Genomic DNA, 24,312 nt, shown 5'->3' with positions numbered 1-24,312 from the left:
ATCATAACAGATCCATTTCCGATCCATCCATGCAAAATTAATAACAAATATATATTTAATTTTGTGGGTCGGATATTACAGCTGTGTTTGGCAACGGCTTTTTAGGTAACGTTTAGTCAAAATGTTAAACGCTATTTTTTATAATATTTGAATTGACTTTTAAAAATTAAGATAGCGTTTTATAAAAAAATTAATTCATATAACTTTTAACTTTTAAAGTTTTATAAAAAACTACTCAAATAGTTAACAGTTAAACGCTGTTAAAACAGCTAATTTTACTGAACAGACACTACCATTAAAAAGACCACCCCTTGCCTGCCTCATCATCATCTCTCCTATCAAAGAAGAAAATGCCAATACTTTTCTAAGATACCCGGAGTTTAAATTGGAAGTCTAAAATTTATAAAAACTACTATGAGTAAATTTATTATGCTTTTTGAAATAGACATTTTTTATAAGCAATACTTATGATGGAATATATTCTCAACGTTAAATATGAAATATATATTATTGAAAATAAAGTTTATAATAACATTTGTTGTGTAATATTTTTTATCTTCATTTTTTATTTTATTTTTTTCCTGTCACTAATTAAGTTTTGATAACAACTTTTTAAATAGTTTTTTTCGTTTTGACCAGTAATATAACATTTGAACTAATTTTAAAAATTAAAATAACATAAAGATTAATCTAACTTTTAATGTTTTATAAAAAAACTACTTAAATAAATGCTATTATGACAATTATAAGCTATTTCGCTAAAATCCATCAAGAAAAGCCGAGTAAACACATAATTGTTCCTAGCAGCCTCACTATAGATGTTGCCCTTGAAGCTCTGCTCACACTTGAGTTGTCTCCTCTGCTGACACTCGAGTTGTCTCCTGTAACAATCAAACAAAACAAACAGAGTCGCAGCAACAGCAAACAAAAAATGGTACATTTTGTTTCGACCACAACTTGACTAAAATGTACTATAATGCAATTTTATTATTTGGGTAGCCAAAATTGACATGGAAAATTAATTAAACAGACTTTTCTCCTATTTGAATTCTATTAACTCAAATTTGATTAGGTACATGTCAAAGTCTAACCACTGGGGACTAGTATCAAACATCTCACATGCAAATGACTCTAAACGCAGTCATTGAGATTGAAACATGCTACCTGCCAAGCAATGGGTCAACCAAGAATCTAGAACATAGATAAGCCATAAAGAGAGACAAACCCTAGCCGCCGAACGCCGGTTGGTTTGATTTATCAAATCCACAATTGATCTGTAGTTCTTGATCACATGTTTTGATGTGGGTATGGAGGGAATAGATAGTTTCACTGATAATAAAGATTTTCCAATCAATTTATACATTTATCGAGACTACATTTTCTGTTATACCCTGTGCTTCATCTTCTGATTCCCATGACTTATTATCCTAAACTCAACACGGACAGGAATAGAATTAATAGAGTTCCAACTGGTTCGACTTAAATCAATATAGTTCAGAATCAGAACCGAAACCTAGTCGAGTGGGTCTAACCCATTTGCCGTGAAAGTTCAGATGGTACGATTTTTCTTTCTGTGATTCCGGGCGCTAAGCCATGTGCGTGAGGGTTATATAATCATCACATCAGTTCGTAGGGACATGGAGAAAAAACAATACATTCTAAAATTATTAAACGCGTTTACAACGTAAGACTCACCGATCCTTGTCCTCTTAAGTCTAAAGTAATTGCATATACAGTAAACGACTGAAAAAGAAAAAGCTCACATCCAAAAAGCAGATTGCCGCCTATCATGCACCTACTTTAGCTCGTTTTTTCAAATTATTTAATAATATTATTATTATTATTCTATTTTTAGTTACCAAAGCCAAATCCAACAAAGATGATTGAAATTCAATAAGGACTAAAATCATAATGCATCAAAATTACTAAAACTAAACTGAAATTTACTGAAATAGAATCATTCATTTCAGTTTTGTATTAATCAAACAATTTGCTCACACCTACTAATTGCAAGTTGAAGATTTGCATTTTCCATTAAAATAACGATCATACAAGCATATCAAAAAAAAAAAAAAAAATATATATATATATATATATATATATATATATATATATATATATATATATATATATATATTACAGCAAAATGAAATTTCTATTACAGCAAACAATGATGTTTATTTTTAGTATTACTTAAAATATCACCATTAAATTATATCTGTATCTATGTCTTACTTGGAAGAGTAGGGATGCTCTGCTCATTCCTGAAGAAATTCTCTGGATCAACAGAGGTCTTCACTTTAACCAATCTATCAAAGTTTCCATTAAAATACTTGTACCCATAAACACTACCTTCTTCAAAACTGTTTTTACCAGGCTCCATAATACCAATATCAAGATCTCTGTAATTCAAAAATGCACTTCTTGGATTCTTTGACACAAATGGAGTTGTAAAACTATATAATTCCCTTATTTGACGCAAATACTCGCTTTCTGCAGCAATTCCTGCATCTTCCCAATTCACTGAATACTGAATTTTGTACAAATTTCCGGCCCGGTGAGGGAAAGGAGCTTCAGAGGCTGGAATTTCAGCCATTCTGCCTCCATAAGGATTGAAAACTAACCCAGTTTTACCCAATTCAATCATTCTCGTAAAAATTGAATTAAGCCCATCTTTTGAAATTGGGTTCTGCACATAGTCTGATTTTCTTTTCAAGAAATTTGCAGAGTTGAGGTTTCTGTCCAGAAGAGCATTAGGAGAAGTAGCATTGTCAAAATTAGCCCACCAAAGAACAGAATCAATCCAACTCATTTCACTGCAATTCTCTTTCTTTAACCCCAATTCAGGCAATTCTTTACTCAGTAAACTCACAACACTATCTGCACTTCCTAAATATAAAGCAATAACAGTAATCCTAATTGTTTTTTGACCTTTCTTGATGTTTGAACTCCCTGGCTGCACTAACATCCTCATAAAAAGACCATTGTCAATTGTCGGAGCAACTGATTGATACTTATAAACAAGATCAACGGTAGTTTTATCTTCATCACTGTATTTTTGAACTCTAAAAACTGTAACTATTTCAGGAACAGAAACAAGTTGAACTTTATAAGAAATAATAACCCCAAAACTTCCACCACCGCCACCTCTAATTGCCCAGAATAAATCCTCACCCATTTGTTTCCTATCCAAAACCTTACCACTAACATCAACGATTACAGCATCAATAACATTATCAACAGCTAACCCATATTTCCTTAACATATTGCCATACCCACCTCCACTAATATGGCCCCCAACACCAACCGTAGGACAAATCCCAGCGGGAAAGCCATGGACTTTACTCTTTTCCCAAATTCTGTAATATAATTCACCAAGTGTAGCACCCGATTCAACCCAAGCAGAGTTATTCTTTATATCAACATTAATCGATCTTAGATTAAACATATCAAGAATAAAATACGGCGAATCTGAAATATAAGAAATTCCCTCATAATCATGTCCTCCACTGCGAATTTTAAGCTGATAACCAACTTTTTTAGTGCAGATTACAAATGATTGGACATGGGATACTTGTTTTGGAGTTAAAATTATTGAGGGTTTTGGAGTTGCTGATTTGTTTAATCTAGCGTTTCTAATGTAAGATTGAAGAACTGAAGTGTAGGCTTTGTTGGTTTTCGTGTAAACAAGATTTGTGATTTGGTCTTTTGGGTCTGTGTTGTTCTTTAGGCATTGAAGGAAAGATTCAAAGACGGTATCATCTACCGTGGCTGCAAATGTAAATAAAGAAGAAAGGTTGCAAATAAGAACAAAGAGAAAAGGCAAGAGATACTTAGTGCATTTTGACATTCTTTTTTCTTTGTTTTAGCGATTAGCAAAGAAAGAGAGGGAGAGGGACAATGATTCTGTTGTGTAATCGAGTCAGGTGTAAGGATTTATTTATACATAAGATTTAGGGACATGGGGTAAGGTGTATGTTTAAGCTGTTGCTTGGAAACAAGTTTTTTTTTTTTTTAATATTGATTAAATGTCATTACAGTTTATTTCTACAGTAATTTCATATTTATTACCTGGCTTGGTTGTCTGGCTTGATCATGTCAAGACTTAGCTGGTATTTCTTATTCGCCTTCTGCTTGGATTGGTTTTGAGCTTCGGCTCCCTTTATTTTACGGTGTCAAAATAAATTGGCGTGTTGAGTTTGATACGAATTCGCTTAACACGTAATATGATTAAAAGTTAATAAGAACATGACTTATTTGATAATCGTGTTAAATTTGTCAATATGAAGACATATGAAAATTAAGAAGATAGGAGCATAACACTTTTAACCCGCCTAATATTATAAACAAGATAAGTGGATCGTATTGACTCATATACAACTCGTGTAATCCGCCTAATATCATAAACAGGTTAAATGGGTCATGTTGACCTATATATGACCCACTTAACCTGCTTATAATATTTTTTAATTTTAACCTATTTAATACAAATCATATTTAAAAATATTTTTTTATACATAAAATGCATAGATTTTTCAAGATTTATGACTAAAATAAAAAAATTAATACAACAATAAAGTTTAAATAGGATTTAGTAGAGTATTTGTATTTGACACTAAAATTACTTCTTTCCTCCTAAATAAACGAGTCACTCGCTTAACTCGCGTGTCAATCTGCGACACGACACATGTATATTTGCGTCATATATGAGTGACACATTTATAACACCAACTTGTTTAACGTCATACATAATTTGTTTATTTTCATGTGTGACCCATTTTAACACCCTACCTTGTTTGAAGGAGTTTAGATCTAGAGACAAGGTAAGCTTGGCAAGTTCTAATTTGATCATTGCAAGAGTATTTAAGCACTGGATTGCCTGTATTAGAACAATGTATTGTAGCTTTTTGCCACATAAAGCTGCTCCGAATGAATCAATCAGCAGAAACCAAGAATAATAGCAATTATACAATTTCTCTTTCTAAAATTAAAAAAAAAAAAAAAGAATAAGAAGATGAAGAGATTAATATAGTGGAAATCATTACATTTTGTTGTTGTTATTGTTGAAATAATAACAAAATTATGATTTTCAATTTAGAGAGAAATATGAACAAATTTTTCTCTCTTTAAAGTTTTGAGGTTTAAAAATTTCTTGATATCAGTTTTAATTGATAATGAAAAAGGAAAATGGATGTAAAATTTGAGTTCCCTATAAGATTTTAATTATTTTGGTGGTTAGGTTGAAAGATTATGAGATAACTCAATTTTTCGACCACTGTAGATAGTAGTACTGACGATATATCGCAAAGAGATAAAATTGATTTCAAAATAAAATTGATTTTGTCTTTTAATTAAAGTTATTGAAGTGATTCCATATCAATTTAACGTCTGAAAAATGTATAAAATGAACGTAAGAGAAATCATGTTTAAGGGATTAAAAACATGAGGTATGCTGGTATAGCCGTGTTTTTAAAATATAATGATAAAATAGTTAATTTCAATAAAACAGAGGGATAGGATTATGATTATAATTTTTCCAACAATAAATTCCGATCATTCAACGTCAAGTAAATTCTTATGTTTTCAAAGAAAAAGTGAAAGTGCTTGAGAAGTTCATTGGCTTTATATTGGAGGGAAATAACCAAAAAGCTAATAAACTCTGGGCCAAAAGGCCCCTGCCATATCAGCACTTGGCTTAATTTGAGCTCTCGAAGATAGAACTTCCAGTGGAGAAAAAACAGCTTCAATTATTTTTCGTAAGCTAAAAATGCATAATTTATTTATTTTTTTTCAAAATCAAATTGAATCGAAATATTTAAAAAAATTAAAATTAAATCGAACCGATTATTTAAAAATTGAACCATAGTTACTGAAATAGAATCACTTTAATTCAGTTTTCGGTTAAATTAACAGTTTCGAGCGCTTTCCACTCATCCTCATATCATTTGTTTCACGTCTTTCATGATGCGAATTCATATGCTGATTTTCTAGCTAAATTTTGCTTCCTCCAATTTTTTATGGGGGGCGCGTCTCTCATGCTCGTGATTTCTGTGGCATTGCTCATGCCTGCATGTGCTATAGTTAGTGTTTCTAAGTCTTTTTTATTTACCACAAAAAAAAAAAAAAAAAAAAAAAAAAAAAAAAAAAAAGCACTTCCCATTACAAAACCACAGAAATTAATGATGTCATGCTAGACTAAAAAAAATAAATAATATGGGAAAAAAAATAAGTAATGAGTTTCCTTTGAATATTTCTTTTTTTTCAATTAGTAATAATAAATTATATATATATATATATATATATATATATACACACACAACACATTAATTTCTATTTCAATAACAATGAACAATCATTGTATTTTTCTAGTACTTAAAAAATCAGCAGTAAATTATTAAGCCTTGCTTGGAAGAGTAGGGATGCTCTGTTCATTCCTGAAGAAATTCTCCGGATCAACAGCAGTCTTCACTTTAACCAGTCTATCAAAGTTTCCATTAAAATACTTAAACCCATAAACACTACCTTCTTCAAAGCTGTTTTTACCAGGCTCCATAATACCAATATCAAGATCTCTGTAATTCAAAAATGCACTTCTTGGATTATTTGACACAAATGGAGTCATAAAACTATATAATTCCCTTATTTGACCCAAATACTCGCTCTCTGCTGCATCTCCTGCTTCTTCCCAATTCACTGAATACTGAACTTTATATAAATTTCCGGCCCGGTGAGGGAAAGGAGCATCAGTGGCTGGAATTTCGGCCATTTTGCCTCCATAAGGATTGAAAACTAACCCAGTTTTACCCAACTCAATCATTTTCGTAAAAATTGAATTAAGCCCATCTATTGAAATTGGGTTTTGCACATAGTCTGATTTTCTTTTCAAGAAATTTGCAGAATTGAGTTTTCTGTCCAGAAGAGCATTAGGAGAAGTAGCATTGTCAAAATTAGCCCACCAAAGAACAGAATCAATCCAACTCATTTCACTGCAATTCTCTTTCATTAACCCTAATTCAGGCAATTCTTTACTCAGTAAACTCACAACACTGTCTGCATTTCCTAAATATAAAGCATTAACAGTAATGCTAATTGTTTTTTGACCTTTGTTGATCTTTGAACTCGATGGCTGCACTAACATCCTCATAAAAAGACCATTGTCAATTGTCGGAGCAACTGATTGATACTTATAAACAAGATCAACAGTAGTTTTATCTTCATCAATATATTTTTGAACTCTAAAAACTGAAACTATTTCAGGAACAGAAACAAGTTGAACTTTATAAGAAATAATAACCCCAAAACTTCCACCACCACCACCTCTAATTGCCCAAAATAAGTCCTCACCCATTTGTTTCCTATCCAAAACCTTACCATTAACATCAACCATTACAGCATCAACAACATTATCAACAGCTAACCCATATGTTCTTAACATATTACCGTAGCCACCTCCACTAATATGGCCACCAACACCGACCGTAGGACAAATCCCAGCAGGAAAGCCATGGACTTTACTCGTTTCCCAAATTCTGTAATATAATTCCCCAAGTGTAGCACCCGATTCAACCCAAGCAGAGTTATTCTTTATATCAACATTAATCGATCTTAGATTAAACATATCAAGAATAAAATACGGCGAATCTGAAATATAAGAAATTCCCTCATAATCATGTCCTCCACTGCGAATTTTAAGCTGATAACCAACTTTTTTAGTGCAGATTACAAATGATTGGACATGGGATACTTGTTTTGGAGTTAAAATTATAGAGGGTTTTGGAGTTGTTGATTTGTTTAATCTAGCGTTTCTAATGTATGATTGAAGAACTGAAGTGTAGGCTTCGTTGGTTTTCGTGTAAACAAGATCTGTGACTTGGTCTTTTGGGTCTGTGTTGTTCTGTAGGCATTGAAGGAAAGATTCAAAGACGGTATCATCTACCGTGGCTGCAAATGTAAATAAAGAAGAAAGGTTGCAGATAAGAACAAAGAGAAAAGGCAAGAAATATTTGGTGGATTTCGACATTCTTTTTTCTTGAATGTCGAAATCCACTAAATGTAATTGTGTTGTGTAATCGAGTCATGTATAAGGATTTATTTATATAAGATTTAGGGATATGGGGAGAATAGGTAATACATATTTAGTGGATTTCGGCATTGTTTTTTTCTGTGGCTTAGCGATTAGCAAGGAAAGAGAGGATTACAGTTTTAATTCGGTTACGCCCAAACATAGATATTCATCTTTGTACTTTTGGCCAACAATTATATTGCATTTTAAATTTTACATTGAATTTATTTTACCCTTAAATTTATAATTTTAGAAACATTGAGAACTGCTCAACGTTATCAATGATAATTTTTTAATATTTTTAAATTTTTATATGTAAAATATTAATTGTATATATGGTTATAAGTTGATATATTTAATCAAAAAATTTTACTAAATTAAAGTATTTAATAGATGTAATTTTATAAGTTGAAATGTTTAATGTATTAAAATAAAAATTAAAAACATTATGATATTTTCTTTTGTATAAAATACATGGATGGATTTATACATTTGGGCATTAGTCCCTCAAAACTTTGGTAAAGATTTATTCTATTCGTGGACAAAAATACAATGGAAAATGATAATATTCTATCAATAAAGAAATTATTCTTTACCATTAGATTTTAATTCTTTAGTAATAATCCATTAGATTAAATTATAAATAACAACTTGTTAACAGCTAATCAACTACAAAATAATCGACACTATATTTGAAAAAGAAAGATTTTCTCTCCTTTTGTGAGAGCTCACATCTTCTCCACGGTGAGAGCTAAGGTTTTGTCTTTTGACGGCTATAGTCCCTCATATATTGAGTTTTATTTTTTTGTCTTCATGTCCATGTCTCCTCTCTGCTTTTGTTTCTTTATTTCTTTTTTCTAATATGTTTCTGTGTTAAGTTTTGGTTTCGATTGCACTTTTGTTTTCATTATCTAGCTTTGGCAAATCTGTTGTGGAGTCAAGAGGGAGCAATGACTGATCAAACATGTACCACTCCAATTGTGGCAGAAGCAGAGGTAATAGAAGTTTTGGATGAAGTTTTTGAGAGTCTTGATAGGCAAGCTCAACTATGTGTCGCAGGTAAATTATGGACTATGAAACCTTTTAACAAATTCATCTTCATGGACACGATGACTAAGGTTTGAAAACCGAAGCATGGAATTGTGATTCGTGAATGGGGCAAAGATGTATTCATGTTCTAATTTCATCATTGGAGAGATATTAAATTTGTTTTAGATAATGAACCATGGCACTTCGATAAGAATTTATTGCTTCTTCGCCGAGTTATTGGGAATGAACAATCATCTTCCATACAGTTTCTCTCTTGTTCTATCTGGGTCCAGGCTTACGATGTTCCCTTGAGTTGCATGAAGGAATCAGTGGCTCGATTAACCAGTGCAAAAATGGGCAATATCCTGGAATGGTTTACCAATAATGAAGTTGGTTGGGGTAAATACATGCGATTTAGAGTTGATATGGATCTCAAAAATCCTCTTTTGCGTGGCACTAATATAAGTGTAGGAGGAAACCATTCTGGATCCCTCTCAAATATGAATCCCTACCTACCTTTTGTTACATATATGGTAGATATGGTTATAGTTTCAAACAATGTGACAGTGTGGAGGAACCAGAGGATAACAACATGATAATGACGTATGGTGATGTTATTAGAGCCTCTCCTTTCAGGAAGACGGGGAAGTTAGTGTCAGGCATCGACAATGCAGTGGGTCAAAAGAGGTTTGGTTTTTAACCATATAGGAAAGTCAGACACTAAGGGTACAGGGGGATGTCCTATGGAGATTGCACGAGGTGATACCAGTAGCCATACAACGATGGATAAGAATCCAGTCTCTCCAGGTATTATGTCAACTGAGGATATCTTAACAAAGTTAAAAAATATGAATGTCAAATCAGCACAACAAAAGCCCAATAATCAACAGTACAACACCACACCTTTACCCACCTCACCCATTATACATGTTCCCTCCTCACCTGTCCTTATAAGCTCGGACCCTGAAACTCATACAGACTAAGCTACTATCACCACAGCTTCAGAATAGCTCCATCCTAAACAACCTACCCTACCTTGTACGGAGGCCCCTCTAAGGTCCACTACACCTTTATTTGTACCACTTTCACCTACTGAAAACATGCAAAATGCTACTTTCCCTACATCACTTCCTAGTCCTATACCCCCTTACCCAAATCTGGCCAACCCACTCTGAACCCATCCCCACTGATTCTGTCACCCAAAGAAAACACTAACCCAACCTTGACTGTCTAAACCTCTGGACGATTCCTCTTGTCTACATCCCATGTTGATAATGGTAAAGTATCATGGAAACGACTTGCTAGAAAGGTTATGAAAGACTTTACTTCTACATTACAACTTCCGGTAAAATGGAAAGACAAGTCTGGCTCCAATATTGACAACCTGATGGATACTGATGATAGTAAAAGGTGAAAAGGTGGTGATTTGAAGATTGTAGGCGTCTCTGTATCCCAATGGCAGAGGTTACTTTGCAACCCCGTCAAATGCTATAAGTTCGATAGTATGGAACTGCAGGGGGCTTGGGAACCTCAATGCAGTTCGAAGTTTGAATAAGTCTCCCAAATTTTTATTTCTAAAGGAAACCAAGTTGGAATCACAAGAGTTTAGTCAGGTTAGTAACCGGTGTGGTTTTCCTAATCACTTTGCAATTTCTTGTGACCAAGTTGTGGGTAGGAAAGGAGGATTGGGATTTATATGGTCAAGTGAAATGGATATTCAGATTTTGTCTTCATCTTTTAATCATGTCAATGTGGTGGTTGATAACCAGTGGCGTTTTACTGGCTTTTATAGATGGCCAGAAGAAAATAATCAGCATCTCTCCTGGTATTTATTATGTAGCTTGCAAGGTCTTTCAAATCTGCCTTGGCTCTATGGAGGGGACTTTAATGAAGTTCTTTTCCATCATGAAAAATCAGGAGAGGAAGTTAAACGCATTTCATGATGCATTGAATTTTTGCAACTTTCAAGATTTGGGTTTTAATGGTTGTCGATTTACATGGAGTAATGGTCACACTGATAATACATTGATTGAGGAATGCTTGGATAGATTTGTAGCTACTGAGGAATGGGTGCAACTATTTTTTAATTATTTTATTAGCCACTTAGTGTGACAAGGTTTAGATCACTGTCCTCTCCAACTGTTTTTTAATTTCTCTACCACGCAGTGTAAAAGACAAAGAAAATGAGTTTTTAAGTTTGAACACATGTGGTTACGAGAACCGTCTTGTGTTGAGGCAGTTCGTAATGCTTGGTGTGACCCTTTAACTATCCATAATGAGTTGGAGAATCGTCTTACCCAATCAGGATGAACTATGTGCAAATGGGAATGACAACATTTTGGGATGGTTAACAGACAAATTTCAGACTATTTTTGAGCAGTTTCATAAGTTACAAATGGGTACCCAATCTCCTTCTGTTCTTCTGAAGCAAAGAGATAGATGATCGATTAAATGAGCTGATTAAGAGGGAGGAGTTGATGTGGGCTCAATGCTCGCGTATCCAGTGGTTGTAGGAGGGGGATAAGAATACAGCTTTCCTTCATCAGAAGGCATCTTTTCACTAGGATCGGAATAATATTGAGAAGATTGAGGATGATAATGGTAACCGATTTTACAAGGAGAATTATATTGCTAAGGTGGTTACTACTTATTTTAAGTCATCGTTCTCTTCTTCGGCTTCATCAAATTTGACTTCTGCACTGGATACTATGGAAACCAAGGTTACAGCGGAATTGAATTCTGATCTTTGTAAGCCCTTCACTTCTGATGAGATTTGTCTAGCACTCAGCCAAATGCATCCTTCCAAACCACCAGGTATGCCTCCTTTCCTTTTTCAAAAATTATGGCATATTTTAGGTCAATTTTTTGTTAAGGAAAAAGTTTTATCCATTTTAAATCTCCTGCATCAATTAATCAGACGTTTATTACTTTGATCCCAAAGATTAAAAACCTGCTTCATGCTAAAGATTTTCGGCCCATCAGTTTATGTAATGTCAAATTATTATGAAAGTCATTGCCAATCGGTTAAAAACTGTCTTACCTGTTATCATTAGTCCGTCTAAATCTACTTTTATACCAGGTGGTCTTATAACTAATAATGCTTTACTAGCTTTTGAGATTTTTCACTTCATAAAGAAAACGACTAAAGGTAGGAAATGGTCTTTTTCTTTAAAACTTGATATGAGTAAAGCGTATGATAGGGTGGAGTGGCCTTTTCTGAGGTCTGTTATGCTTAAAATGAGTTTTGCTATAACTTGGGTGGATATTGTTATGCGTTGTGTTTCCTCTATTTTATATTCAGTGCTAATAAATGGGAAGCATAGTGAAGTCTTCTATCCTCAGAGAGGACTTTGTCAAGGCAATCCATTATCTCCATATTTGTTTTTGATATGTGCAGAAGTTTTTTCTAATCTCATCAGTCGTGCATAGTCTCGCCACCAATTACATGGGATTAAAATTTGCAGGAGAGCCCCATCTGTCTTTCATCTCTTTTTTGCAGATGACAGTATTATTTTTGGTCGGGCAAATGCTACTCAATTTTATTATGACCAATATCCTTCAACAATATGAGATTACTTTGGGCAGAAAATATATCTGAAGAAGTCGAAGATATCTTTTAGCAAAAATGTTCCTATGGATGCTTAGACTACCATTCTTAATATTTTGGGAGATTGAGTTATTGAACAATACACTAAGTATTTAGGCTTGCCAGCATCTATAGGGAGGAAAAAGAAATAGATGTTTAACAACGTTGTTGACAAAGTTGCGCAAAAACTCAAGGGACGGAAAGAAAAGACCCTCTCTTGTGCAGGCAAAGAAGTTTTACTTAAGGCAATTATTCAAGCTATCCCGACTTGTGTCATGAGTTTTTTTCGATTACCTAAGGGCATTTATGATCAGATTGAAGGTCTAATGGCTCGCTTCTGGTGGGGGCAAAGGAAGGATGAGCGTCGCACCCATTGGACTAGTTGGAGGAGCCTGTGTTCTTTAAAGTTTGTTAATGGCTCAGGCTTTCACGATCTCAGTGCTTTTAGTTTAGCTATGCTCGCCAAGCAGTGCTGGAGGTTATGCCTAGATGAGGAGTCGCTTCTTGCTAGGATTCTTAAAGCTCGGTATTTACCTCATAATTCTTTCTTAGAGGCACAAAAAGTTTTCAACCCGAGTTTTACATGGAGTAGTTTACTGGATGGTAGATGTCTAATTAGACAAGGTGCCCGCTGGTTAGTTGGTTGTGGTACAAAGATTCGAATTTGGCAAGATAAGTGGCTTCCAAAGCTTCAGGGCCATAGAGTTGTTTCTTTCCCAATTGTACTAGATCCAAGGGCAATGGTAAGCGAGTTAATAGACTATGATGCTTTTTGTTGGAATCTTCCTTTATTTTAATCACTTTTCTTACCTATTGAATTGGAGGATATTGTTAGAATTCCTCTATGTGACACAAGGAGTGCAAATTTGCTTATATGGCCTTTAACAAAGTCTGGACACTTCAGTGTGAAAACTATATAATATTTGGCTCTCTCAGAGTTGAATTTATTGCACACTGGTGCTGCTTCTTCCTCATCAGGGTCCAGTTAGTGGAAAAGTTTATGGAAGTACAAGGTACCCTAAAAAATTAACCACTTCATTTTTCGGGTCTGTAAATCTCAGCTACCATGCAAGGAAGCTTTGCTATATCGTGGCGTCCCAGTAAATCCCATTTGTGTTATGTGTGGTAATAATGTTGAAACAATAGACCATATTTTTCTGAGGTGCTCTTTGTCTCAGCAGGTTTGGCTTCTCAGTCCAATACGGATTAATACATCTGATATTCACAGGTCTTTTGTTGAGTGGTTTGAATTTTTGGATGAGCATTTTGCAATCGAACAAATACATGTTGCTTTGGTTGTTGCATGAGCTATTTGGCGTATGCAAAATCTCATAGTTTTTCAGGACAAAACTCTGTTACCGCATCAAATGGTGAACTTAGGTCTTCAACTATTGTATGAATACCGTGAAGCTAACATGGTTTTCTTCTCACAGAGTTGTAATTCTCGGCCTTTGCAGAAGTGGACACCTCCTCCTTCTTATGATTTTGTGAAAATAAATTGTGATGCAGCTGTGAATCAGGCTCAGGGCAGTTAGCATTTTTAAATTTTAGCTATTGTTTTTTTTTTTAATCCATTCTAATGTAACACTTCTTTTTACTATATATATATATATATACTTACTCGAGATTTATTAATTATAATTAGTAATATATTATAAATGAGATAAAATAAATCTAATTATATAAAGGTGCAAGAAATCCTATTTTATTGAACAAACTAAATTCCGTGAAAGCTTTCAATATATAGACAAGCAATCCAAAGCATTTGTGAGAATTTAAAAAAGAAAATTAAATTATATTAATCACCATTAACAAAGATAGAAATGAAAAAGATTTAAGATAAAGTAACAAAGATATAAGAACAAAACCATAAAAATAACACCAAAGTAATATTTTGAAGTGTGCATGTATATAGAAAAGAATGTTTAAAAAACTTCTTGTGCAATAAGATAGTTAATATCTCATGCAATAAAATAGTTTGTATAATTTAATTAATATTCCTTATAATAGAATTATTTTAGTCTACCAATTAGAAAATATATTTATTTTAATAAATATAGTTAATTTTATGTCAAATAAGATAGTTTTTACTCATTAGAGTATATATTTTTAGTTTGATTTATAACCAATCAAATTAAATATTATTTTATTATTAAAAATAAATTACATTTATTCTACTCTAGTAAATTAAACAAACTCACAAAATATAATTATTAGGATATATCTTTACAAAACTTTTATTATTTAAAAATTATTTTTTGAATTACTTGTTTAAATTAAATATTATTAGGAAATCAAATTGAAGTATTATATTCTTACCATATTTAAAAATAACATATTTAATATATTATTTTTTATTTTAACAAGTTGAATTCTTATATCCTTACCATATTTAATACAACATATCTGATATGTTATATAATTTCTTATTGTATTAAATTAAATTCTTATATTCTTACCATATTTAATATATAACTTATTTAATATATAATATAATTTTTTGTTTTATCAATAGAATTTAGATTTAAGCAGAAAATTAATATAACCAATCAAATTAAAGTTACCTTTATTTTTTCAATCAATAAAATTAAACCCTTTAAAAATATTATAATCTTCCCGTATTTAATATATATCTTATATAGTATATACTATAATTTTTTATTTTAGCCAATAGAATTTAGATTTATATACAAAACTAATATAACCGGTCAAATAAAATTAAATTTATAATTTTTTTAATCAATAAGATTAAACTCTTTAATGATGTTTTCATCAATCTATAAATTTAATACGGCGTTTTTGGCAATTTCAATGTTCTCCTTCCTCATTTCCACTTATATGTATATTATATATATTTTCTCGAATGCGCGTTGCATGTTGTTTGTAATTTTTAATTTTTACTCGTTACAATTAAATGTAATTTAATTTTTATATATAATCTTATATTAATTTATAAATATTATTTTTATTATTTTTTATCATAAATTATAATATTATGCACAGTAATTATTAAATTAAAAAATAATAAATTTTCTCAAAGTAATGATTAGTTTGACTTGGCTTACTACGTTTTGAATTGATATTATTGATAGATAGATAGCTATTATAATAATTAATGTACTAATCATTGTTTTAGAGCATCGTTTATAATTTTGATATTTTTCTTCTTTTTTATTTTTTGCTAAAGTCTATGAGCATATAATTAATTATGGTTTCACTTTTTGAGAAAAAAATTTTCTCTCAACATGTTATATAGTTTGCTAATATAATGTGTTATATCATAATTTTATATTTTATATATATTCCAATGAGTTTTATTTTTTATTTTATATCAAAAATAGATCTTATAATCTATTATTATAAAAATAATACTAATAATAAATTACATTTATTCTTTGTAGAATAAGTTATTTGTAGAAAATAATTACATATTAAAGTAAGAATTAAACATATTATATTTTTACTATATTTAATATATACCTTTTATGTACAATATACTAATAAAATTAAAATTATTTTTACTTTTTCAACTAATAAAATTAAAATCCTTAGAAATATTATATTCTAACCATATTTAATATGTACCTTATTTACTATGTAATATAGTTTATTAAATTATCCAATAAATTTAAATTTAAATAACAAATTAACACTATTTTAAAAAGTATTTAAAAGTGGTTCAATTCTTATTTTATCTTTTCTATATTAAATTCCGCGGTTTTTAAATTTAAACCGATAATTTCAATAGTGATACCTATATAATTGAATGAGTTATATTCTAGAATGATCTTCAATTTCACCGTGAATTTTTCATGTGGCTGAAATTTCACTTTAAATCGATTTTTATATTATGTGCACTCTAAATGTTGTCAATCTAGTTGTAACGGTACACTCTAATTGCAATTACATCTTAATTTGCTTTTATGATACAATTTCATCTTAAAACTGTATTAGAGCACCATCAATTTGTCAATTTGTTTGGTTAGGCGTATATTTTAACCATTTCTGGTTGAAAGTTAGCCGGACAGATTTTCTTTGGTCATGGGTTCTGATAAGGGGTATCGCCGGTGGCCCAACTCTATTTTATATAATAATAATAATAATAATAATAATAATTCTTCCATCCCGTTTTGTTTGCATGGTTTGATAAAACACGCGTATTAAGAATTTAGTCAAATAAAAATTATTTTGACCTTCTTTTACCCTTAAGTAATTAAGATATTAATAAAAGTTATTCATTTAATGAACAACCATAAAGATTATTATAGAAAAATAATTATTTATATGTACAAATTTAGAAAACTTGCAAATATTTTGAGACATCTCAAAAATGAATAACAATTAAATAAAATGAGACTAAATGAATAATAATTAATATCTCATCGTATAGTTTGTATACGGATACAGAGTGAACAATAAATTCTTATAGTATTTAATGCCATTCAACATAGAAAATCAAGTATTACCTGCAAAATTTGGAATTTATTTTTTACTCCCTCCATTTTATATATATAGGCTTAGTTTGACTTTTACATAGATTAAGAAAAACTAATTAATATAGTTGAATTATATTTTTTATTTGGTTTTTTCCTAAAATATCCATTTATAATATTAAATGATGCGTATCGATTGAGAATATAGATATACACTAAATAGGAGTATATTAAAAAAATTAAACAATGAATAATTATTTAAAAAAGAAAATAGGAATACATTTTAAGAAGAATAAAAAAGAAAGTGAGACTATATATATATAACAGATACATTCAAACTGCTTTGAAAAGTTTCATAGCTTAACAATTCAATGATTAGTATATTTCCAAGTCTAGTTAGCAGTTCCACACCTAAACAATTTTTTGAGTGTGGAATTAATATAGTTTAGAATTCGCAATTATCCAAAATTAAAACCTATTTTATCACCTAAACCATTCCTTATAGATTATTACCTCTATTCCATAATACTTGTCATAATTGGAATTTCACCTCTCTTAAGAAAATTATTAAATTTGTCTAAGTTATAATAAATTATTAAATACATTGACTATATTACCTTTAATTTAATATTAATTCTCTAAGAAAATCATTAACTTGAAGTAATAATTATTGGTTATATACAAAAGATAAACATGAAAAAAAATATTTATTACTCCTTTAAACCGTAAAGGTGACAAGCATTTTAGAACAAACTATTTCCTTAAATGTGACAAGTATTATGGAAACAGTATAAAAATTCATTAATATTCTTTGCACATTTTTTTTCTTATTACTTTTTGAAGGAAAGAAATTAGCATTTAATTTTTGATTTTCTATATATTAAATCAGCTCTGAATTAATTATTTAGTAGCTATGTGGGATACATATTAACTATTCTTTTTTTTTCTTTTAATTCCTGTAACTAGAGAATCTGTTCCTGCACAGTAATTACATGAACGATTTCATAACAAAACAATGTATCCAAAAATGGGGGAACTTTTTGTATTTTTTTTTATCAGCAAAAAGATTAAATTTTATTAACTTATAATGTACAAGAAAAATTTATTTTATCCAAGTACTGACCTGAATCAATAGGCCCCCACAAACACTCAACTAAAATTATAAAGCCAAAACAACAGGTGCAATAATCTGTAGCTATACCAACCATCCAAAACCGTTTCTTGAGATGAAAAATGATAAGAGAGAATTAGCAAGCAACGATCACAAAAACAGATTCTTAAAACTCAGCTCAATTCAATTTATATCTATGCTAAAAATGATGCAGTCACCTCAACTCTTTTCTTGGACGTATAGTCAGCAAAATGATTCTCATCTTTGTTTATACAGTGAAATTTCACTTCCACCTGCTCCAAAGAAGACACTATCAATTCTCTATTCTTTAACCCTAGTTTAGGCAATTCTTTGCCCAATAAACTCACAACACTATCTGCATTTCCTAAATATATTGTCCTAAAAGTAATCCTAATTGTTCTTTGACCTTTGTTGATGTTTGAACTAAGAGGCTGCTCTAAACTCCTCATAAAAAAACCATTATCAATTCTTGGAGCAACTAGTTGATACTTATAAAAAGGATCAATAGTACTTTTATCTTCATCAAAAGTTTTTTGAACTCTAAAAACTGTAACTGTTTCAGGAACAGAAACAAGTTGAATTTTATATCAGATAATAACCCCAAAACTTCCACCACCGCCCCCTCTAATTGCCCAAAATAAATCCTCACCCATCGATTTCCTATCCAAAACCTTACCATTAACATCAACAATTACAGCATCAATAACATTATCAACAGTTAACCCATATTTTCTCAACATATTACGATACCCACCTCCACTAATATAGCCACCAACACCAACAGTGGGGCAAACCCCAGTATAGGAAAGCCATGAACTCTACTTTTTTCCCAAATTCTGTAATATAATTCACCAAGTGTAGCACCCGATTCAACCCAAGCAGAGATATTCTTTATATCAATGTTATTGATTGTAGATTAAACATATCAAGAATAAAAAAGGGTGAATCTGAAATATAAGAAATTCCCTCGTAATCATGGCCTCCACTGCGGATTTTAAGCTGATAACCAACTTTTTTTTAGTGCAGATTAATATTGATTGGACATGGGATATTGCATTGGAGTCAAAATGATTAAAGGTTTTGGAGTTGTTAACTTGTTTAATCTAGCGTTTCTAATGTAAGATTGAAGAACTGAAGTGAAGGCTTTGTTGGTTTTTGTGTAAACAAGATTTGTGATTTGGTCATTTGGGTCTGTGCTGTCCTTTAGGCATTGAAGGAAAAATTCATAGACTGTATCATCTACAGTGGCTGCACAGGTAATTGAAGAAGAAAGATTGAAGATAAGAAGACAGAGAAAGAGTAAAATATACTTTGTTGAGTTTGTCATTTTGTTTTGGTTTGGCAGAGTAGGAGAGAGGGAGGACAATGATTGTGTTCTGTTGTGTGTTGGGTCATTTGTAAAGACATTATATATATGGGATTTACCGTCATGTGTCTTCTGCATTGCTGTCTAAACTGTTGTTTGAAAAAAATATTTTAAAAATAAAAATAACTTAATTTTGTCTTTAAAATATTTGTTTACGGATATTAACGATAAAACCTTCAGATTATATAGTTCAATTAGCAATGTAGATTGGACATCTGAGAAGAGCTATTGAGTTCAATTCTCATTAAATACATCTGTAGGGAAGAGCGAAAAATCTTAACTGTGATTGTGATTAAATCTTTTAGCACAGCAAATTAAAAATTTTATAATATTAGCACTCCAAATTCAATTTCAGCTATGATTTTAAATAAAAAAACTAATAAAATGGGTCCCGCGGAACTATGTTGGGTTAACTTAACCCAACTTATCAAAATGCATCGTTTTTTACCAATACTCACCGTTTAACTTTGTCGAAAAATCCCTAATCTCTAATCCCTAATTTCTCAGCCGCTCCTTTTCGTTCTCCTCCTTCTTTCTTCCATCGCAATAATGGAAGTTAACCAAACAAAAAGTAAAACAAGAAAAAAAAGCCCATAAACTAAATTAATTTGTACAACCCCTACCGATCATTTCCTTGTACTGGATAAAGGAATCAAGGTCTCTTCTTTGTCTTTAATTTTCTCTGTTCTTCTTCTCCTTCCCCTGTTTCCACCTCCTCTTTTTCCTCTTCCCCGGTTTCTTGATAAGTTTGCTGTGGTGCACAATGGAATGGAAATCTGGCAACGTTTCTTGATTTTTTGTAAAGAAAAGTTAATAGGCTCTTGATTAAAGTAATTATAAAGATTGATAGTAGAAGTGAGCAAATCGCGAATACAACCGAAAATTTAAACCGAATAGAGTAATTTTGGTTTGGTTCAGTTGTTAATAGATTAATTTTGGTTTGAATTGGTTAATTATAAATTTTAATTTGATTTTTCGGTTATGATGCGGTTAGTCCGAAAAGAATCTCGGTTAATTTAAATTAGTAGTCAAGATATTTTTTTGATCTCAGATTTTTTCCTATCAAAATATTATGTTTTTTAAGCCACATTAAAATAAAACTAAGAAATCAATAAAGATAAAAGAGGAAATCTAAGTCTAAACCTTATTTGTTGATCCAAATGTATATAGTTGCTTTAAAAGTGCACGTTGCAAATCTGGAGACAGGAATACAGATAATGAAAAATTTTGGATTTGGATATTCCCTCGTAATCAGTTTGAATTAACCGGCTAAAAATACTAATGCGGTTATTCGAACCGTTGCGATTTTTTGTAATGAAATTGCACATTATCGAGTTTGGTTACTTTCAGTTTTATATTAAATATTATTTGGATTAGATAATGAATTTATGAAATTCAGCTATTTTTGGATTGAGTTATTCCGTTTGGATTGGTTCGGATTAAACCAGTGATCACCCAAGTTGATAGATTTGATTCTTTGAAGCATAGAAGGAGATCTAGAAAGAAATGGTTGGTTTGATGGTATTCTTCTGCAGGGGATTGTTGGAAATGAGTGAAATGGGTATCAAAATTTTGAGGAGGTTTTTCAAAAGTAACAGACGTGGGTTCACGAGATCTGTAAGTGTAAAAGTTGATTTTGACAGTTGGTGGTTTTTGGTGATTGATCAGTGGGTTTGGTGTTTGTTTTCTTCGTCCCTAATCTCTCCATTACTAGGACTTTTGGACGAAGTTAGAGGTGAGCATCGACAAAGACGATATTCTGGGTTAAAGTTAACCAACCTTGGTTCTATGAGAAACACTCTATTAGTTTTGATTCAAAATCCTAGCTGAAATTAAATTTGAGGTGATAATATTGTAAAGTTTTTAATTTGGAGATTAGGGAGACAAAGGTCAATTTAGGGTGTTTTAGCTATAAGTCGCATAAATTAAATTTAGGTTTTTTGTCGGATAATACAAATTTTGCTGGTAATTTTAATTGTACCGTAAATTCCTAACCCATATAGCCTCGGCCCATAGAGCTTTCCGCCAAGTTTTTTTTTAAAATTTCTTCTCCTAGTACCCTCAACTTCAATTTTAGTTACAATAATATTCTAATTTCAATTTGTATGCAATTTTAACATTCTCCGAATCAAACTCTTCCCTCACCACCACGTGTGCTTATAAATAAATAAAATGATATTTACAACAAGTTATGATTCTCTAAAAATAAAATTATACCATAATGAATAAAACATATTTTTATAAGAGAACTAACTTGAGTATAATTTCACTAAACCCTAACTAAAATTTCATGCTTAAAAAAATGGCAAAACAAAAACCTAAACCAATATTCTATGCTTATAACTAACTAAAATTTATTGTTTTACTTTACTTTTTATGAGTTTAAATTCATAACAAATATTAGTTAGAGTGTTGTTAAACCGTGAGTTTTTGGTTAATCTGACCATGAGAGAGAGCATAGATCCAACGAAAATAATATGTTATTCATTAAATTAAGTACAATTTAAAATTAAAGCGTTATTATAACTAAAATTGAAGTTCATGGTACTAAGAGAGAAAAGTTTAATTTAAGGTATAGTTAAAACTTTCCGCAAAGTTTGAGATTTTTTTTTTTTTTAATGATTTGGCCTATATGAAAGCTAAAACTAAGAAAATATTTAAGGTGTTTTTCAGTACTGTATTTTTCTTTTTTTTAGAATTTTTTTTTTATTTTTCTATATTTTGATTGGTGCATTAATATTTAATTGATTTAACATTTAATATCTTAAAGATAATTTTTGAAACGGCTGAATATATAAACCCATCCCTGAACTTTATTACTTTAACCTTATGACACTCTTAACTTTTACTTTGATCTATCAAGCACTTTAACTTATAAAATTATACCTATTAAACACTTCAATTTTAAAAATTATTTTATTAAACATTTTAATTCGCAAAATCAAATTAATTAAGCATTATTAAAAATTTGAGAATTTTGAAAATTATTGTTTCAAAAGTTATGCTAACTGTATATCAAGTCGATATTTTACAAATAAAAGACGAAAATCCTAAAATTATTGATGTTAGTGTCCAAAGACATGCAATATTACTAAAATTTATAAATTCAAGTGCAGCACTATAGTCATCCGCAAAGTTCAAACACGGTTAAAATTGTAAAATTTAGGAGTAAATTTATGTATTCAGACTTTTTGAAACTAAATCATATCTATCTAATCATTGTCTACATCCATCTTTAAATATCTCCAAAATACTCATCTCCATTTAAATCTGCAAAGAAACAATTCAAAGCTAAAGCTAATATACGTCCTATATATATAGAGTATTTACAATTATTTAAAGAATTAAAAAATTGAATTGTATAATTTAAAGAATTAAAAAAAAAAAAAGATAGTTGCAATTGATTATTCAATTTATTCGTCTTATGGAAACTGAAAAAAGAAAAAAAAAATCAATATAATTGGTTTTGGTGTTTTTACAATTATTTTGACTTTGATGTTTTTAATTCTTAATTGCACGCAAACAAAAACGGATAAACAAGCTGAGGCTGAAGAAGAGAGACGTTCAAAGAGGAGGAGAATGACAAATAGATCCTTTATTTTATTAAAATTCTGTTTTCTTGAATGCATTTTATTAAACTCACAGTTTTTATTTGCTTTTTTAACTTTATTTTCATCATCGACTGACAGTTTTTATTTCCTTTTAGCTTTACTTTCATCATCAATTACTATTTACGATTGGCCAAAAAAGGTTACATGTACAGAAGGGATCCTTTTCTGTGCAATAAGGTTTGTGCTTTACAATCAATAAACTTTAAGAATAAAGATCATATTTATCTCTGAACCTGTTTAGGCGAGATAAAAAAATGTTAGATTTAACTTTTTCGATGAATTTAACCCTTGAATTTATTTAAAATTTAAAAAGATTATATTTAAGATTTTGAGTCAACTTACTCCCCTAAACTTATTTAAAATAATTTAAAAAATTTAGTTTAATATTTAAAGTTAATTTAGCCGCTTTTTCTTTATTGTATTTATAGACATTTAAGATTATAGTTGAGATCATGCTGTATAATTTATTAAAAAAATTTCATTAAATATAAAATAAAGGAAAACCATATATGAAGTATATTATATCCTATTTACTTTGATTATTTATTTTGAATTCATAAATATATTAATTTGAATAATTTAAAATTGATATGGAATCCATGTATTTCTCATGTTGAACATGTTTTCGGAAGTGTTAGAAAAGTTTGATATGGTGTTTTTAGTACAAAATAAAAAGAGAGAAAAGTCAATCATATTGAATTAAATCAATTTATTAATTTGTAAAAATTTTAAAATAAATTCAGGGATTAAATTAGTCTAAAAAGTTGAATCTAACATTTTTAGTCATTTTAAACAAGTTCAGAAGCTAAATTGATCTAAAAGGTCAAATTTAACCTTTTTGATCCCACTAAATAAATTCGTAAGCCAAATTGACCTTTATTCCTAAATTATATTTTGGCATATGGCAAAATCTTCCATTATGTTTATACTAATTCTTTAATAAATTTTTAAGTTGTTTTACATTTCTCCATTAAAGGATCAAGACTAAATGTTTTTTGTTGAACTCGAAAAATGAAAGTCAAACAATAAATTTTTTTTTTTTTTAGTATTGAAAAAGAATTTGAACATACATCTATTATCAAGTCGTATATAT

General features: G+C 30.4%; 2 protein-coding genes and 1 pseudogene across 3 annotated transcripts; all 3 read right to left on the bottom strand.

The window, feature by feature from the left end:
- Positions 1 to 685: 685 nt before the first annotated feature.
- Positions 686 to 3,932, bottom strand: LOC119370142 (berberine bridge enzyme-like 21). Of its 2 annotated transcripts, none has more exons than XR_016318566.1 (2): positions 1,226 to 3,931; positions 686 to 881 (listed from the first exon to the last, which is right to left on the bottom strand). XR_016318566.1 is itself a non-coding variant. In XM_089715722.1 (2 exons), the coding sequence occupies exons 1-2, from the start codon at positions 3,848 to 3,850 to the stop codon at positions 769 to 771; spliced, it is 1,704 nt and encodes a 567-aa protein (XP_089571848.1). In that variant the 5' UTR covers positions 3,851 to 3,932; the 3' UTR covers positions 686 to 768. The 2 variants fall into 2 exon arrangements, 1 of the variants encoding a protein (XP_089571848.1); XM_089715722.1 differs by having other exon boundaries at positions 686 to 857; positions 2,236 to 3,932.
- A 2,294-nt stretch (positions 3,933 to 6,226) lies between these two features.
- LOC105635664 (berberine bridge enzyme-like 21) lies at positions 6,227 to 8,081 on the bottom strand. Its single transcript, XM_089726528.1, has one exon. It carries the CDS (start codon positions 8,018 to 8,020, stop codon positions 6,395 to 6,397), a length of 1,626 nt encoding a protein of 541 aa, XP_089582654.1. The 5' UTR covers positions 8,021 to 8,081; the 3' UTR covers positions 6,227 to 6,394.
- A 10,076-nt stretch (positions 8,082 to 18,157) lies between these two features.
- Positions 18,158 to 19,685, bottom strand: LOC105635669 (berberine bridge enzyme-like 21 pseudogene; annotated as a pseudogene).
- Positions 19,686 to 24,312: the final 4,627 nt, after the last annotated feature.

Source organism: Jatropha curcas, chromosome 10 (assembly GCF_041381405.1).
Source record: "Jatropha curcas cultivar XTBG-Jc1 chromosome 10, XTBG_Jcur_1.0, whole genome shotgun sequence".
NCBI classification, from domain to species: Eukaryota; Viridiplantae; Streptophyta; class Magnoliopsida; order Malpighiales; family Euphorbiaceae; genus Jatropha; species Jatropha curcas.
Note: the sequence above shows the minus strand (reverse complement) of the source record. Positions and strands in the feature narration are given on the sequence as shown.

Bases quoted from the DNA above. Each gene is read 5' to 3' on its own strand.
- LOC105635664 (XM_089726528.1), bottom strand. From the start codon at position 8,020: ATGTCGAAATCCACCAAATATTTCTTGCCTTTTCTCTTTGTTCTTATC.
- LOC119370142 (XM_089715722.1), bottom strand. From the start codon at position 3,850: ATGTCAAAATGCACTAAGTATCTCTTGCCTTTTCTCTTTGTTCTTATT. The intron at 858-2,235 runs GTAAGACATAGA...GTGTCAGCAGAG, and splicing joins GAGCATCCCTACTCTTCCAA to GAGACAACTCAAGTGTGAGC.